The sequence below is a fragment of the Sphaerodactylus townsendi genome, linkage group LG01 (genome assembly GCF_021028975.2).
Source record: "Sphaerodactylus townsendi isolate TG3544 linkage group LG01, MPM_Stown_v2.3, whole genome shotgun sequence".
NCBI classification, from domain to species: Eukaryota; Metazoa; Chordata; class Lepidosauria; order Squamata; family Sphaerodactylidae; genus Sphaerodactylus; species Sphaerodactylus townsendi.
The window spans coordinates 22578596-22595957 of record NC_059425.1 but is presented as its reverse complement, the minus strand read 5'-3'; the positions used below and the strand labels follow the sequence as shown (position 1 = coordinate 22595957).

General features: G+C 74.7%; 1 protein-coding gene across 1 annotated transcript in view; it reads right to left on the bottom strand.

Annotated features, from left to right (window-relative positions):
• Positions 1 to 16962, bottom strand: part of NECTIN4 (nectin cell adhesion molecule 4) — a 137554-nt gene extending 120592 nt beyond the window's left edge. Inside the window, exon 1 of the mRNA XM_048482839.1 lies at positions 16553 to 16962. Coding sequence (XP_048338796.1) covers positions 16553 to 16592 — 40 coding nt within the window. The 5' untranslated portion in view covers positions 16593 to 16962. The remainder of the gene's footprint in view (positions 1 to 16552) is intronic.
• Positions 16963 to 17362: the final 400 nt, after the last annotated feature.

Sequence of the window (17362 nt, the reverse complement as noted above, 5' to 3'; positions counted from 1 at the left end):
GCTCTTCTACATTGCCCCAGTTAGGACTCAAAGTGACTTAGAACATCATTCTCCCCTGATCCATTTTGTCACAACAACCCTGTGAGGTAGGTCAGGCTGAGAGTTGCACCAGGCCCAAGGGCATCCAGCGAGCTTCCATGGCAAAAGTTGGAATTCATAACTGACTCTCCCAGAATCCTACACTGACATTCTATCCACTATGCCACATAGCCCACAAGGAGGAAATGCCCACAAAGCAGGAAATGAAGGGCACCATAGGCACCAAAAAGAAAGCCCATTTGACTCCGGTATATGGTATCCAGAGGTAGACTTCCTTTGGAACTGAAGGTTTTGCTTAACTAATACCTAAAACCTAGCAAGGCCTCATTGGATTGCAGCCAACGCCCATTTAATCCGACTTCCTGTTCCCAACAACAAGTGTTCAGCTGTCTCTGACAAGCTTCAGAGGCAGGACCTGAAGCTCATGGATCCTCCAGCAAATGGAATTCAGAGGTAGACTTCCTCTGAACATGGGCATTCCTTTTAGTCATCATGGCAAGGAGTTCTCGATTGACCCACCCGCTACAATCAGATTCGCTTGCCCCTTTGGTTTCAATGGGGCAGTAGCATATCTACGCTTTCCTGGATCGGGGTTTATTCCCTATTAGAAATGGGGCAAGGCTCTGTCTTGTGCAGAAAGCAAGATTTGGGGGCTGGACTCTGCAACCTCTGGAAATATGTGTCAGCAGGAAACTCTTCCAGGGGAGCAAAATGTGCTTCACTTCCCTGTTTCAGAGCCAGCTGGCTCCAGAGAGCTCCTTTGCTGTCAAAGCCGAAATGTAAATGAAGCGCTTCTTCCCTCACTAAAGAACCCATTTGTTGCCTTCCGTGCCCTTATTGGTGCTTCCACATCATGCCCAATGGCCTAATAATGATTACAGGCAACAATTATTACAGCCAACTTGCCCCAATTAAATGTGTACATGTAAAGTGCTATCAAGTCTCAGCCAACTTACGGCGATCCCCGCAAAGGCCTTTTAAGGCAAGTGAGAAGCACAGTGGTTTGCTATTGCTTTCCTCTTCAGAGCCTTCCTTGGTGGTCTCTCTTCCAAGTAGTGTCGCCAACTCTGGAATGGGAAACACCTGCAGGTTTGGGGGTGGAGTCTGAGAAGGGCAGGGTTTGGGGAGGAGAAGGATATCCGTGGGGTATAATTCCATCGAAAGTGGCCGTTATCTCCAGGGGAACTGATTTCTGTCAGTTGGAGCTCTGGGGCCCCTTCCGCACATGCAGAATAATGCACTTTCAATCCACTTTCAATGCACTTTGCAGCTGGATTTTACTGCACGGAATGGCAACATCCACTTGCAAACAGTTGTGAAAGTGGATTGAAAGTGCATATTCTGCATGTGCGGAAGAAACCTGTTGTAATCCCAGATCTTCCGCCACCAGATCTTCCGCCACCACCCCACATACAAGTACTCAGCCTGCTCAACTTCCGAGATCTTACGAAAGAAGAGTTTAGAAGAAGAGTTTGGATTTCTACCCCACCTTTCTCTCCTGTAAGGAGACTCAAGGTGGCTTACAAGCTCCTTTCCCTTCCTCTCCCCACAACAGACACCTGGTGAGGTAGGTGGGGCTGAGAGAGTTCGGAGAGAACTGTGACTAGCCCAAGGTCAGGCAGCAGGAATGTAGGACTGCGGAAACACATCTGGTCCACCAGATAAGCCTCTGCCACTCAGGTGGTGGAGTGGGAACTCAAACCCAGTTCTCCAGATTAGAATCCACCTGCTCTTAACCACTATACCACGCTGGCTCTAATAGTCTAAGGCTATAATATGCCCCGTTCGCTCCTCAATGAAACACTCAAAGGTAATGTTACCCTCTTGGGAGTTTGCCCACGAGGTTGCCAATTCTGGGGCATTTCCCAGGCAAGTGATTTGGGGCGCAATGGGGAGCAAAGTGCTACTGGGCACCATGCCCATTGCTGAAGATGCAGGGAGTTGCCACCCTGTTTAATGAGAAGCTGGTCCCCAGGGAACAAGCCCAGCGAACCGGCTAGGCAGGAGAGAGTCACCTGCAACCAGAGCTGGAGGAGGAGGAGCAGGAGGAGCAGGAGGAAATTGCACTTTGCTTGTCAAACAACTTTCGCCTCGCCTACAGAATTGCCCCAGCTCTGCCACAGGTCTCCAAGTCACACAGCCGGGTCTCATGCACAACCCATCCACTCCCCATTTCCGGGTCCTGTAAAGGACCGTGAAGCTGTCGCTGCAATGAGAAGCTGCTGTTATCGTTCCTCGAGGCTTGGCTATCTCCCCAGCAATAAAACCAAGAAAGGCATTTTCAAACCACTTTCACAACTGTTTGCAAGTGGATTTTGCCATCCTGCACAGCTTCAAAGAGCACTGAAGGCAGTTTGAAAGTGCATTATTCTGCATGTGCGGAATGAGCCCAAGAGAAGCATCACGGCGCTTGAAAGACTAGCGGATTTATTCAAGCCTAACTAAATCGGAGCCCCATTTTATCAGAAGCACCCAGTGTAACTTCCAACAGCGAAAATATATACATGATGGGGTGGGGAAAGAAACTGTGGACCTCGAGTTTAACTCTCCATGGTAGAACTCTAGTGCGTATGTGCATAAATACATGCGCATCAATATTAATGCATCCCGGTGCACCTTAAATCCTTGTTTTAGTGGATAGGTACACCTGAACTCTAGTGCATATGTGCATAAATACATATGTAGATATTAATGCAGCTCAGTGCACTTCATAGACATGTCTGCACCTGAACTCTAGCTCATATGCACATAAATGAATGAACATTAACATTAAGGCGCCACAGTACACAGCCAGCTATTTCACACCAGCCTTTTTCTTTGTGAACTATTTATAGGTCAGTTTTGCTCTTCTAGTATATCTTGAACCAAAAGAACAATACTAAGTATACGAAGGCCCTTTATGCACGCAGAACTTATCTCGAGGCTGTATGCTCCACAGTGGGTTTTCCTGTGTTTTTTCATCTACGCAGTATTCCTACCAAGCCAAGCCAAGCCAAGCCAAGCCGCCATGTTGCCTGCCCCCCCTACCCACACCTCCTTGGTGTTTCTGCAATCTCCAATGGGGGGGGAATTGCCTACTGCTTGCGGGAAGCACATTTCAATGCAATAGAGCTACATTGTTTAAATTTTTAAAAAAATAAAGAAGCCCCACTGCTTCTCCCGAGATGCTGGCTGAAGTAGTGGGTGCAGGATGGCAGGGGGGAGCAGGGAAACCAAAGGAAGCTGTGAATGTGCTGCTTCCCCTTGCTCTCCCTGTGGAGGGAGACAAAAAGCCACACTTTCACCAGTTTCAGAAACTGCACAGAGAGTCTGATCTGAAGCGCGGTGAGTTCTGAAGAGGGGGAAATGTGTGTGTAACTGAAAATCCAACCTGAAGAGAATGTAGGCAGAAAGCAAAGGAAACCATAAGTGCGTAAATGACCTAAGACAGTCTATGGCAGATAAATGAACCCAGTGCACAAGAGGTGGAGAAGAGCCATAACATGTAATAGTGAAGAGGGTGAGGTCCACAAAGGGATTCTTGGCATACGAACAGGTGGGCAGGACTTATAATCATGTCCTGTTCTTCATCTGTGACACACTGGAGGGTATAATGGGGCAAACTATTCCTAGCATCCATCATTTCAGCAAGAATTGGTATTTTCAGTTCCTGATGCCCCTCATGGGGCGGAAGAGTCTGTTCTACCTGCTGTACATTGTATAAACTTGCTCTGCAATAGCCCAACCTGAGCCAGCTACCAAAACAAGGTGCGTAAAGTAAACTGACCCAAACCACTTCCTTTTAATAAATAATGAGAAAGCATGAGGGTTTAATAGAATTTTTAATCTCACAGTGGATCTGGTTGTGTTTATTACAGAACACACTCAGCAACTTTTATAGAGGGGAATGGCAAAGAAGCCGTGCGCTCTGGCACGATTGTGGTTCTGGGCTCTCGCTGTGCTCCAGAGTTAAGAAGGCGTGTCCACTCCTGCTCAGAGATTTCACTTCTGGACACCCCAAGGAAGGGGGCTGAAAGTGGAAGAATTCCAGTACATGCATGGGCACATCAATCAAATATGGGTAGGGACAGTGGTGGGATCCAAAAATTTTAGTAACAGGTTCCCATGGTGGTGGGATTCAAACTGTGGTGTAGCGCCAATGGGGCTGGGTGGGGCACGACGGGGGCATGGCCGGGCATTCCAGGGGCGGGGCATTCCTGGGCGGGGCTGTGGCAAGGACGCAGCCGCTGCGCCGGTCCTTGTCCCACCCCCCCCCCCCCCCGCCCCCCCACCCCCTTCCCCCCCCCCCCCCCCCCCTCGCCCGCCCCCCCCCCTCCCCCCCCCCCCCACCACCCCCCCCCCGCCCCCCCCCCCCCCCCCCCCCCCCCCCCCCCCCCCCCCCCCTCCCCCCCCCACGCCACCCCACTCCCGCCACCTCCCCCCCCCGGCACCCCCCCGCCCCCCCCCCCCCCCCCCCCCCACCCCCCCCCCCCCCCCCCCCCCCCCCCCCCCCGCCCGCCCCCCACCCCCCCCCCCCCCCACCCCCCCCCCCCCCCACCCCCCCCCCCCCCCACCCCCCCCCCCCCCCACCCCCCCCCCCCCCCACCCCCCCCCCCCCCCACCCCCCCCCCCCCCCACCCCCCCCCCCCCCCACCCCCCCCCCCCCCCACCCCCCCCCCCCCCCACCCCCCCCCCCCCCCACCCCCCCCCCCCCCCACCCCCCCCCCCCCCCACCCCCCCCCCCCCCCACCCCCCCCCCCCCCCACCCCCCCCCCCCCCCACCCCCCCCCCCCCCCACCCCCCCCCCCCCCCACCCCCCCCCCCCCCCACCCCCCCCCCCCCCCACCCCCCCCCCCCCCCACCCCCCCCCCCCCCCACCCCCCCCCCCCCCCACCCCCCCCCCCCCCCACCCCCCCCCCCCCCCACCCCCCCCCCCCCCCACCCCCCCCCCCCCCCACCCCCCCCCCCCCCCACCCCCCCCCCCCCCCACCCCCCCCCCCCCCCACCCCCCCCCCCCCCCACCCCCCCCCCCCCCCACCCCCCCCCCCCCCCACCCCCCCCCCCCCCCACCCCCCCCCCCCCCCACCCCCCCCCCCCCCCACCCCCCCCCCCCCCCACCCCCCCCCCCCCCCACCCCCCCCCCCCCCCACCCCCCCCCCCCCCCACCCCCCCCCCCCCCCACCCCCCCCCCCCCCCACCCCCCCCCCCCCCCACCCCCCCCCCCCCCCACCCCCCCCCCCCCCCACCCCCCCCCCCCCCCACCCCCCCCCCCCCCCACCCCCCCCCCCCCCCACCCCCCCCCCCCCCCACCCCCCCCCCCCCCCACCCCCCCCCCCCCCCACCCCCCCCCCCCCCCACCCCCCCCCCCCCCCACCCCCCCCCCCCCCCACCCCCCCCCCCCCCCACCCCCCCCCCCCCCCACCCCCCCCCCCCCCCACCCCCCCCCCCCCCCACCCCCCCCCCCCCCCACCCCCCCCCCCCCCCACCCCCCCCCCCCCCCACCCCCCCCCCCCCCCACCCCCCCCCCCCCCCACCCCCCCCCCCCCCCACCCCCCCCCCCCCCCACCCCCCCCCCCCCCCACCCCCCCCCCCCCCCACCCCCCCCCCCCCCCACCCCCCCCCCCCCCCACCCCCCCCCCCCCCCACCCCCCCCCCCCCCCACCCCCCCCCCCCCCCACCCCCCCCCCCCCCCACCCCCCCCCCCCCCCACCCCCCCCCCCCCCCACCCCCCCCCCCCCCCACCCCCCCCCCCCCCCACCCCCCCCCCCCCCCACCCCCCCCCCCCCCCACCCCCCCCCCCCCCCACCCCCCCCCCCCCCCACCCCCCCCCCCCCCCACCCCCCCCCCCCCCCACCCCCCCCCCCCCCCACCCCCCCCCCCCCCCACCCCCCCCCCCCCCCACCCCCCCCCCCCCCCACCCCCCCCCCCCCCCACCCCCCCCCCCCCCCACCCCCCCCCCCCCCCACCCCCCCCCCCCCCCACCCCCCCCCCCCCCCACCCCCCCCCCCCCCCACCCCCCCCCCCCCCCACCCCCCCCCCCCCCCACCCCCCCCCCCCCCCACCCCCCCCCCCCCCCACCCCCCCCCCCCCCCACCCCCCCCCCCCCCCACCCCCCCCCCCCCCCACCCCCCCCCCCCCCCACCCCCCCCCCCCCCCACCCCCCCCCCCCCCCACCCCCCCCCCCCCCCACCCCCCCCCCCCCCCACCCCCCCCCCCCCCCACCCCCCCCCCCCCCCACCCCCCCCCCCCCCCACCCCCCCCCCCCCCCACCCCCCCCCCCCCCCACCCCCCCCCCCCCCCACCCCCCCCCCCCCCCACCCCCCCCCCCCCCCACCCCCCCCCCCCCCCACCCCCCCCCCCCCCCACCCCCCCCCCCCCCCACCCCCCCCCCCCCCCACCCCCCCCCCCCCCCACCCCCCCCCCCCCCCACCCCCCCCCCCCCCCACCCCCCCCCCCCCCCACCCCCCCCCCCCCCCACCCCCCCCCCCCCCCACCCCCCCCCCCCCCCACCCCCCCCCCCCCCCACCCCCCCCCCCCCCCACCCCCCCCCCCCCCCACCCCCCCCCCCCCCCACCCCCCCCCCCCCCCACCCCCCCCCCCCCCCACCCCCCCCCCCCCCCACCCCCCCCCCCCCCCACCCCCCCCCCCCCCCACCCCCCCCCCCCCCCACCCCCCCCCCCCCCCACCCCCCCCCCCCCCCACCCCCCCCCCCCCCCACCCCCCCCCCCCCCCACCCCCCCCCCCCCCCACCCCCCCCCCCCCCCACCCCCCCCCCCCCCCACCCCCCCCCCCCCCCACCCCCCCCCCCCCCCACCCCCCCCCCCCCCCACCCCCCCCCCCCCCCACCCCCCCCCCCCCCCACCCCCCCCCCCCCCCACCCCCCCCCCCCCCCACCCCCCCCCCCCCCCACCCCCCCCCCCCCCCACCCCCCCCCCCCCCCACCCCCCCCCCCCCCCACCCCCCCCCCCCCCCACCCCCCCCCCCCCCCACCCCCCCCCCCCCCCACCCCCCCCCCCCCCCACCCCCCCCCCCCCCCACCCCCCCCCCCCCCCACCCCCCCCCCCCCCCACCCCCCCCCCCCCCCACCCCCCCCCCCCCCCACCCCCCCCCCCCCCCACCCCCCCCCCCCCCCACCCCCCCCCCCCCCCACCCCCCCCCCCCCCCACCCCCCCCCCCCCCCACCCCCCCCCCCCCCCACCCCCCCCCCCCCCCACCCCCCCCCCCCCCCACCCCCCCCCCCCCCCACCCCCCCCCCCCCCCACCCCCCCCCCCCCCCACCCCCCCCCCCCCCCACCCCCCCCCCCCCCCACCCCCCCCCCCCCCCACCCCCCCCCCCCCCCACCCCCCCCCCCCCCCACCCCCCCCCCCCCCCACCCCCCCCCCCCCCCACCCCCCCCCCCCCCCACCCCCCCCCCCCCCCACCCCCCCCCCCCCCCACCCCCCCCCCCCCCCACCCCCCCCCCCCCCCACCCCCCCCCCCCCCCACCCCCCCCCCCCCCCACCCCCCCCCCCCCCCACCCCCCCCCCCCCCCACCCCCCCCCCCCCCCACCCCCCCCCCCCCCCACCCCCCCCCCCCCCCACCCCCCCCCCCCCCCACCCCCCCCCCCCCCCACCCCCCCCCCCCCCCACCCCCCCCCCCCCCCACCCCCCCCCCCCCCCACCCCCCCCCCCCCCCACCCCCCCCCCCCCCCACCCCCCCCCCCCCCCACCCCCCCCCCCCCCCACCCCCCCCCCCCCCCACCCCCCCCCCCCCCCACCCCCCCCCCCCCCCACCCCCCCCCCCCCCCACCCCCCCCCCCCCCCACCCCCCCCCCCCCCCACCCCCCCCCCCCCCCACCCCCCCCCCCCCCCACCCCCCCCCCCCCCCACCCCCCCCCCCCCCCACCCCCCCCCCCCCCCACCCCCCCCCCCCCCCACCCCCCCCCCCCCCCACCCCCCCCCCCCCCCACCCCCCCCCCCCCCCACCCCCCCCCCCCCCCACCCCCCCCCCCCCCCACCCCCCCCCCCCCCCACCCCCCCCCCCCCCCACCCCCCCCCCCCCCCACCCCCCCCCCCCCCCACCCCCCCCCCCCCCCACCCCCCCCCCCCCCCACCCCCCCCCCCCCCCACCCCCCCCCCCCCCCACCCCCCCCCCCCCCCACCCCCCCCCCCCCCCACCCCCCCCCCCCCCCACCCCCCCCCCCCCCCACCCCCCCCCCCCCCCACCCCCCCCCCCCCCCACCCCCCCCCCCCCCCACCCCCCCCCCCCCCCACCCCCCCCCCCCCCCACCCCCCCCCCCCCCCACCCCCCCCCCCCCCCACCCCCCCCCCCCCCCACCCCCCCCCCCCCCCACCCCCCCCCCCCCCCACCCCCCCCCCCCCCCACCCCCCCCCCCCCCCACCCCCCCCCCCCCCCACCCCCCCCCCCCCCCACCCCCCCCCCCCCCCACCCCCCCCCCCCCCCACCCCCCCCCCCCCCCACCCCCCCCCCCCCCCACCCCCCCCCCCCCCCACCCCCCCCCCCCCCCACCCCCCCCCCCCCCCACCCCCCCCCCCCCCCACCCCCCCCCCCCCCCACCCCCCCCCCCCCCCACCCCCCCCCCCCCCCACCCCCCCCCCCCCCCACCCCCCCCCCCCCCCACCCCCCCCCCCCCCCACCCCCCCCCCCCCCCACCCCCCCCCCCCCCCACCCCCCCCCCCCCCCACCCCCCCCCCCCCCCACCCCCCCCCCCCCCCACCCCCCCCCCCCCCCACCCCCCCCCCCCCCCACCCCCCCCCCCCCCCACCCCCCCCCCCCCCCACCCCCCCCCCCCCCCACCCCCCCCCCCCCCCACCCCCCCCCCCCCCCACCCCCCCCCCCCCCCACCCCCCCCCCCCCCCACCCCCCCCCCCCCCCACCCCCCCCCCCCCCCACCCCCCCCCCCCCCCACCCCCCCCCCCCCCCACCCCCCCCCCCCCCCACCCCCCCCCCCCCCCACCCCCCCCCCCCCCCACCCCCCCCCCCCCCCACCCCCCCCCCCCCCCACCCCCCCCCCCCCCCACCCCCCCCCCCCCCCACCCCCCCCCCCCCCCACCCCCCCCCCCCCCCACCCCCCCCCCCCCCCACCCCCCCCCCCCCCCACCCCCCCCCCCCCCCACCCCCCCCCCCCCCCACCCCCCCCCCCCCCCACCCCCCCCCCCCCCCACCCCCCCCCCCCCCCACCCCCCCCCCCCCCCACCCCCCCCCCCCCCCACCCCCCCCCCCCCCCACCCCCCCCCCCCCCCACCCCCCCCCCCCCCCACCCCCCCCCCCCCCCACCCCCCCCCCCCCCCACCCCCCCCCCCCCCCACCCCCCCCCCCCCCCACCCCCCCCCCCCCCCACCCCCCCCCCCCCCCACCCCCCCCCCCCCCCACCCCCCCCCCCCCCCACCCCCCCCCCCCCCCACCCCCCCCCCCCCCCACCCCCCCCCCCCCCCACCCCCCCCCCCCCCCACCCCCCCCCCCCCCCACCCCCCCCCCCCCCCACCCCCCCCCCCCCCCACCCCCCCCCCCCCCCACCCCCCCCCCCCCCCACCCCCCCCCCCCCCCACCCCCCCCCCCCCCCACCCCCCCCCCCCCCCACCCCCCCCCCCCCCCACCCCCCCCCCCCCCCACCCCCCCCCCCCCCCACCCCCCCCCCCCCCCACCCCCCCCCCCCCCCACCCCCCCCCCCCCCCACCCCCCCCCCCCCCCACCCCCCCCCCCCCCCACCCCCCCCCCCCCCCACCCCCCCCCCCCCCCACCCCCCCCCCCCCCCACCCCCCCCCCCCCCCACCCCCCCCCCCCCCCACCCCCCCCCCCCCCCACCCCCCCCCCCCCCCACCCCCCCCCCCCCCCACCCCCCCCCCCCCCCACCCCCCCCCCCCCCCACCCCCCCCCCCCCCCACCCCCCCCCCCCCCCACCCCCCCCCCCCCCCACCCCCCCCCCCCCCCACCCCCCCCCCCCCCCACCCCCCCCCCCCCCCACCCCCCCCCCCCCCCACCCCCCCCCCCCCCCACCCCCCCCCCCCCCCACCCCCCCCCCCCCCCACCCCCCCCCCCCCCCACCCCCCCCCCCCCCCACCCCCCCCCCCCCCCACCCCCCCCCCCCCCCACCCCCCCCCCCCCCCACCCCCCCCCCCCCCCACCCCCCCCCCCCCCCACCCCCCCCCCCCCCCACCCCCCCCCCCCCCCACCCCCCCCCCCCCCCACCCCCCCCCCCCCCCACCCCCCCCCCCCCCCACCCCCCCCCCCCCCCACCCCCCCCCCCCCCCACCCCCCCCCCCCCCCACCCCCCCCCCCCCCCACCCCCCCCCCCCCCCACCCCCCCCCCCCCCCACCCCCCCCCCCCCCCACCCCCCCCCCCCCCCACCCCCCCCCCCCCCCACCCCCCCCCCCCCCCACCCCCCCCCCCCCCCACCCCCCCCCCCCCCCACCCCCCCCCCCCCCCACCCCCCCCCCCCCCCACCCCCCCCCCCCCCCACCCCCCCCCCCCCCCACCCCCCCCCCCCCCCACCCCCCCCCCCCCCCACCCCCCCCCCCCCCCACCCCCCCCCCCCCCCACCCCCCCCCCCCCCCACCCCCCCCCCCCCCCACCCCCCCCCCCCCCCACCCCCCCCCCCCCCCACCCCCCCCCCCCCCCACCCCCCCCCCCCCCCACCCCCCCCCCCCCCCACCCCCCCCCCCCCCCACCCCCCCCCCCCCCCACCCCCCCCCCCCCCCACCCCCCCCCCCCCCCACCCCCCCCCCCCCCCACCCCCCCCCCCCCCCACCCCCCCCCCCCCCCACCCCCCCCCCCCCCCACCCCCCCCCCCCCCCACCCCCCCCCCCCCCCACCCCCCCCCCCCCCCACCCCCCCCCCCCCCCACCCCCCCCCCCCCCCACCCCCCCCCCCCCCCACCCCCCCCCCCCCCCACCCCCCCCCCCCCCCACCCCCCCCCCCCCCCACCCCCCCCCCCCCCCACCCCCCCCCCCCCCCACCCCCCCCCCCCCCCACCCCCCCCCCCCCCCACCCCCCCCCCCCCCCACCCCCCCCCCCCCCCACCCCCCCCCCCCCCCACCCCCCCCCCCCCCCACCCCCCCCCCCCCCCACCCCCCCCCCCCCCCACCCCCCCCCCCCCCCACCCCCCCCCCCCCCCACCCCCCCCCCCCCCCACCCCCCCCCCCCCCCACCCCCCCCCCCCCCCACCCCCCCCCCCCCCCACCCCCCCCCCCCCCCACCCCCCCCCCCCCCCACCCCCCCCCCCCCCCACCCCCCCCCCCCCCCACCCCCCCCCCCCCCCACCCCCCCCCCCCCCCACCCCCCCCCCCCCCCACCCCCCCCCCCCCCCACCCCCCCCCCCCCCCACCCCCCCCCCCCCCCACCCCCCCCCCCCCCCACCCCCCCCCCCCCCCACCCCCCCCCCCCCCCACCCCCCCCCCCCCCCACCCCCCCCCCCCCCCACCCCCCCCCCCCCCCACCCCCCCCCCCCCCCACCCCCCCCCCCCCCCACCCCCCCCCCCCCCCACCCCCCCCCCCCCCCACCCCCCCCCCCCCCCACCCCCCCCCCCCCCCACCCCCCCCCCCCCCCACCCCCCCCCCCCCCCACCCCCCCCCCCCCCCACCCCCCCCCCCCCCCACCCCCCCCCCCCCCCACCCCCCCCCCCCCCCACCCCCCCCCCCCCCCACCCCCCCCCCCCCCCACCCCCCCCCCCCCCCACCCCCCCCCCCCCCCACCCCCCCCCCCCCCCACCCCCCCCCCCCCCCACCCCCCCCCCCCCCCACCCCCCCCCCCCCCCACCCCCCCCCCCCCCCACCCCCCCCCCCCCCCACCCCCCCCCCCCCCCACCCCCCCCCCCCCCCACCCCCCCCCCCCCCCACCCCCCCCCCCCCCCACCCCCCCCCCCCCCCACCCCCCCCCCCCCCCACCCCCCCCCCCCCCCACCCCCCCCCCCCCCCACCCCCCCCCCCCCCCACCCCCCCCCCCCCCCACCCCCCCCCCCCCCCACCCCCCCCCCCCCCCACCCCCCCCCCCCCCCACCCCCCCCCCCCCCCACCCCCCCCCCCCCCCACCCCCCCCCCCCCCCACCCCCCCCCCCCCCCACCCCCCCCCCCCCCCACCCCCCCCCCCCCCCACCCCCCCCCCCCCCCACCCCCCCCCCCCCCCACCCCCCCCCCCCCCCACCCCCCCCCCCCCCCACCCCCCCCCCCCCCCACCCCCCCCCCCCCCCACCCCCCCCCCCCCCCACCCCCCCCCCCCCCCACCCCCCCCCCCCCCCACCCCCCCCCCCCCCCACCCCCCCCCCCCCCCACCCCCCCCCCCCCCCACCCCCCCCCCCCCCCACCCCCCCCCCCCCCCACCCCCCCCCCCCCCCACCCCCCCCCCCCCCCACCCCCCCCCCCCCCCACCCCCCCCCCCCCCCACCCCCCCCCCCCCCCACCCCCCCCCCCCCCCACCCCCCCCCCCCCCCACCCCCCCCCCCCCCCACCCCCCCCCCCCCCCACCCCCCCCCCCCCCCACCCCCCCCCCCCCCCACCCCCCCCCCCCCCCACCCCCCCCCCCCCCCACCCCCCCCCCCCCCCACCCCCCCCCCCCCCCACCCCCCCCCCCCCCCACCCCCCCCCCCCCCCACCCCCCCCCCCCCCCACCCCCCCCCCCCCCCACCCCCCCCCCCCCCCACCCCCCCCCCCCCCCACCCCCCCCCCCCCCCACCCCCCCCCCCCCCCACCCCCCCCCCCCCCCACCCCCCCCCCCCCCCACCCCCCCCCCCCCCCACCCCCCCCCCCCCCCACCCCCCCCCCCCCCCACCCCCCCCCCCCCCCACCCCCCCCCCCCCCCACCCCCCCCCCCCCCCACCCCCCCCCCCCCCCACCCCCCCCCCCCCCCACCCCCCCCCCCCCCCACCCCCCCCCCCCCCCACCCCCCCCCCCCCCCACCCCCCCCCCCCCCCACCCCCCCCCCCCCCCACCCCCCCCCCCCCCCACCCCCCCCCCCCCCCACCCCCCCCCCCCCCCACCCCCCCCCCCCCCCACCCCCCCCCCCCCCCACCCCCCCCCCCCCCCACCCCCCCCCCCCCCCACCCCCCCCCCCCCCCACCCCCCCCCCCCCCCACCCCCCCCCCCCCCCACCCCCCCCCCCCCCCACCCCCCCCCCCCCCCACCCCCCCCCCCCCCCACCCCCCCCCCCCCCCACCCCCCCCCCCCCCCACCCCCCCCCCCCCCCACCCCCCCCCCCCCCCACCCCCCCCCCCCCCCACCCCCCCCCCCCCCCACCCCCCCCCCCCCCCACCCCCCCCCCCCCCCACCCCCCCCCCCCCCCACCCCCCCCCCCCCCCACCCCCCCCCCCCCCCACCCCCCCCCCCCCCCACCCCCCCCCCCCCCCACCCCCCCCCCCCCCCACCCCCCCCCCCCCCCACCCCCCCCCCCCCCCACCCCCCCCCCCCCCCACCCCCCCCCCCCCCCACCCCCCCCCCCCCCCACCCCCCCCCCCCCCCACCCCCCCCCCCCCCCACCCCCCCCCCCCCCCACCCCCCCCCCCCCCCACCCCCCCCCCCCCCCACCCCCCCCCCCCCCCACCCCCCCCCCCCCCCACCCCCCCCCCCCCCCACCCCCCCCCCCCCCCACCCCCCCCCCCCCCCACCCCCCCCCCCCCCCACCCCCCCCCCCCCCCACCCCCCCCCCCCCCCACCCCCCCCCCCCCCCACCCCCCCCCCCCCCCACCCCCCCCCCCCCCCACCCCCCCCCCCCCCCACCCCCCCCCCCCCCCACCCCCCCCCCCCCCCACCCCCCCCCCCCCCCACCCCCCCCCCCCCCCACCCCCCCCCCCCCCCACCCCCCCCCCCCCCCACCCCCCCCCCCCCCCACCCCCCCCCCCCCCCACCCCCCCCCCCCCCCACCCCCCCCCCCCCCCACCCCCCCCCCCCCCCACCCCCCCCCCCCCCCACCCCCCCCCCCCCCCACCCCCCCCCCCCCCCACCCCCCCCCCCCCCCACCCCCCCCCCCCCCCACCCCCCCCCCCCCCCACCCCCCCCCCCCCCCACCCCCCCCCCCCCCCACCCACCCACCCCCCCACCCCCCCCCCCCCCCTCCCCCCACCTCCCCAACCCCCCCCCCCCCGCCACCCCCCCCCCCACCCCCTGCCCCCGGCCGCACCCCCCCCCACCCCCCCCACCCCCCTCCCCCCCGTCCCCCCCCCCCCCCCCTCCCCCCGCCCCCACCCCCACCCCCCCCCCCCCCGCACCCCCCCCCCCCCCCACGCCCCCCCCCCCCCCCCCCCCCCCCCCCCCCCCCCCCCCCCCCCCCCACCCCCCCCCCCACAAAGAACTGTGACTAGCCCAAGGTCACCCAGATGGCATGTGTTGGGGCGCACAAGCTAATCTGGTTCACCAGATAAGCCTCCACAGCTCAAGTGGCCGACGGGGAATCAAACCCGGTTCTCCGGATTATAGCGTACCTGCTCTTAACCACGCTGGCTGACTAGACTCCACTGTCCCCCACCAGCAACCCCTCTACAACCCCATCTTGCTCTGATAACCTTTCTGATCTGCTCTTGAGCCTCAAGGTCTGAGGTCACGGAAAACTGGCTGCCCTAGACTCCGCGGACTCTTTCAACCCTGCAGCCTTTCCCAAACTGGTCTCTGTGACTCACTGCTGTGTTGGGGCCCTCCAGTTATTGTGGAAGGCGTAAACCCCGAGTCAGCAACTCTCGCAGGGCTGCAACCCTTTGTTGTTTTAACATCTCTGTGCCAAGCCACTCCGCCACTGCTGGGAGGGAGGGAGGCAAAGCAGTCCTGTGGCCTGCTGCAAGAGACCCCCAGATCTAAATGCAGAGTCCGGTTGGGAGGTCCATCCAGCTCGAAACACCAGAAAATCTTTTTTTCCCCCAAGACCAAACTGGGGGAGCTGGTTGCGATGACTCAGCAAAGAGGGCAGAGCGTTCCGCGTGTGGGTTGCCACCCAACCCTTGTGAGCAGTGTCAGCTAATTCTTTTCCTGACCCTGGCAGTGCTCCTGTGACAGTCACCCGACCTATAGAATTTAAAGAGGTGAATCTTTTTTTAACCAATGAGGAAAAGCCTCTCCAGACTAACTTTTGCCTTTTGGGAGGCTATCAGTTACAAGGACAACCCTACTCTGCACACTCACAGGAGCACTCTTTGCTTTCCCTAGGGCAGGGCCTGACGTTCAGATTGGATGCCTGGAAATGCAAACTCCGTGTGCAAAGCAACCAAACGCTTCTGACCCTTTTCAGCATCCTTATTTAACTCAGGTGACGGTCAGTCATTCCCATTACTGAAATGAGTTCACTCCCTGCTCTGGTTTCTGTACTCCAGATTGCTGGAATTATGAGTTTCTAAAATGTACAAACAACAAACCACCGCACACTGCAACCCATACACAATGCCTTCCATGGCTTCCTCGTGAACAGTCTGCACAGAAAACAAGAGAGATGCCACAGAACAGCGGGCGCAATCCGAACCACGTCCTGACGCAAGCTCGGCATTATAACCGAGGCTCCCTGGTGTGTGGGAGGCAAAGTAAATGCCGATGTTGTGAAAGACAGAACATAAAATGGCATTTTCCCAACAGTCTTGTTCATTGCAGCAAATATTTGCTTCTTGAAATTGAATAGTTTTCCCCCCAGCGAATGCTCCCTTCCACACATACGCGCGTATTCTCGTGTTGACATCTTTGGAGAGAAACTGAAAGCAATATTGGGATTGTTGGGATTGAGCATTATTATTTCCAGTAAGGGGTTTATTCAGCTGAAAGGTCATCCTACTTCTCTCTCCACCCCACTGCCACAAGTGTCGCCAACTTTCCCCCTTGGCGTGGCTGCTGCGCTGTTTTAGCATCAAATATGCATCTTCTCCTGTCAACACATTTGCAAGGCAGGTATGAACGCAGTGGGTCAGGATGCTGTGACAGGTCCAGGAATGAGGGACAAACAGCTGGCAAGTGGTTCTAAATGACCATTTCTCCTTCACCTTCCCTTCCAGCCAAGGGAAGAAAGAAGAGAACCAACTTACAGCTCACCTTCCCAAAGAGGCAAGAAAGAGGGTGGGGTTCCTGTTTTTCCCAAGAGACGTTTGGAACATCAGAGACCTTCAAGCTCGCTTCACACTTCTGCCTCATCCACCCCCCATAGCATCTTTGTTTGGAGCTCATCTCCACGGAAACATCCGCTGTTCAGAACCAAGCCACATCTAGCAAAGACTCTTTTAGCCTAAGAAGCACATCAAAAATCAGGGGGGCAACACAGAAGTTTCCCAAGAACGTCTTCGCTCTCTGCACCTTTCTCACCAGGTACACAAAGAATGGGTGGGTGGCCCCCCGGAACAAAACTCCAGGAGGGTGTTTTTTCCCACCCCAAAGCATCTCGCCAAAGCAAAGCAGAGATTAGGCAAAACTATCATTACCCAATTACTCGTTAAGTCGGTCTCTTGGGAAAAATAAGTAGTGACAAAACGGGTTCTCTCATCTGGGGAAAGAAGAGGAGCCGAAAATCGTACGTGTGTGGCGATGTGCAGGGAGTGGGGGCAAAACAAACCGAGAGCGAAACGGACCACTGACTTACCAGACACGGCCAACAAGAAGAAGAGTAGCTGCCCAACCATGCTGCAAAGGGGGATCCGGATGTTCAGCTGCTGCAGCTGTCAAAAAAAATGTTTCTGTCCTGCAGACTTTATAACCAAAGTGACCCACCAGGTCAAAGGCAAGAACTTCTGCCAGCCGGCTCAGGCTTCCCTTCTTAACAGCAAAGCTGTCAGGGAGTTACAGAAATAAAGCAAGCTGTTGACATTCAGGTTTCGGTTTTCTTAGGATCATGCCAGTTGAAGGAAGGGGATAGGAGCCATCCTCAGTGCCGGTTGACTTTTCTTCCACTTCTGGGAAATGGGTCTTTTCCTGTTGTTGTCTGAGGGGGCTTCTCCCTATTCCCGGCGTCGGTGTTGCGGCTCACGCTTGACGGTGCTGAGCAGTCGCTCTGTTTTGAAACTCCACAACCTGTTCTCCGTGCATCGCCAGAGGGAGGGGAATGAAGAGAGGGAATGAAAAAAATATTAACCTGTTTGGCAAGTTTAAACAGGTGTTTCTCAACGAAGCGGGGGGGGGGGGAGGTTTCGTTTATAGAAGGAGTTCATGGAGCGCTCATCGGCATTCCAGATGAACGAAACCTTGGAGGCCCGTCACTGAGAGTGAGATTTTGGGGTCCCCCCCAAAAGAAACAGAGATATGGCCAAAAAGGGAAATGAGCATTCCTGAGATTCTCTAGGACTGGACATCTGTCTCTCAAGCCTCGGAGAAGTACTTCAAAACATAACTTACTCCACCCAAGGGCCCTTCTGCAATTATAGATCTTTATTTTTCATGCAATAAACTGACAGGG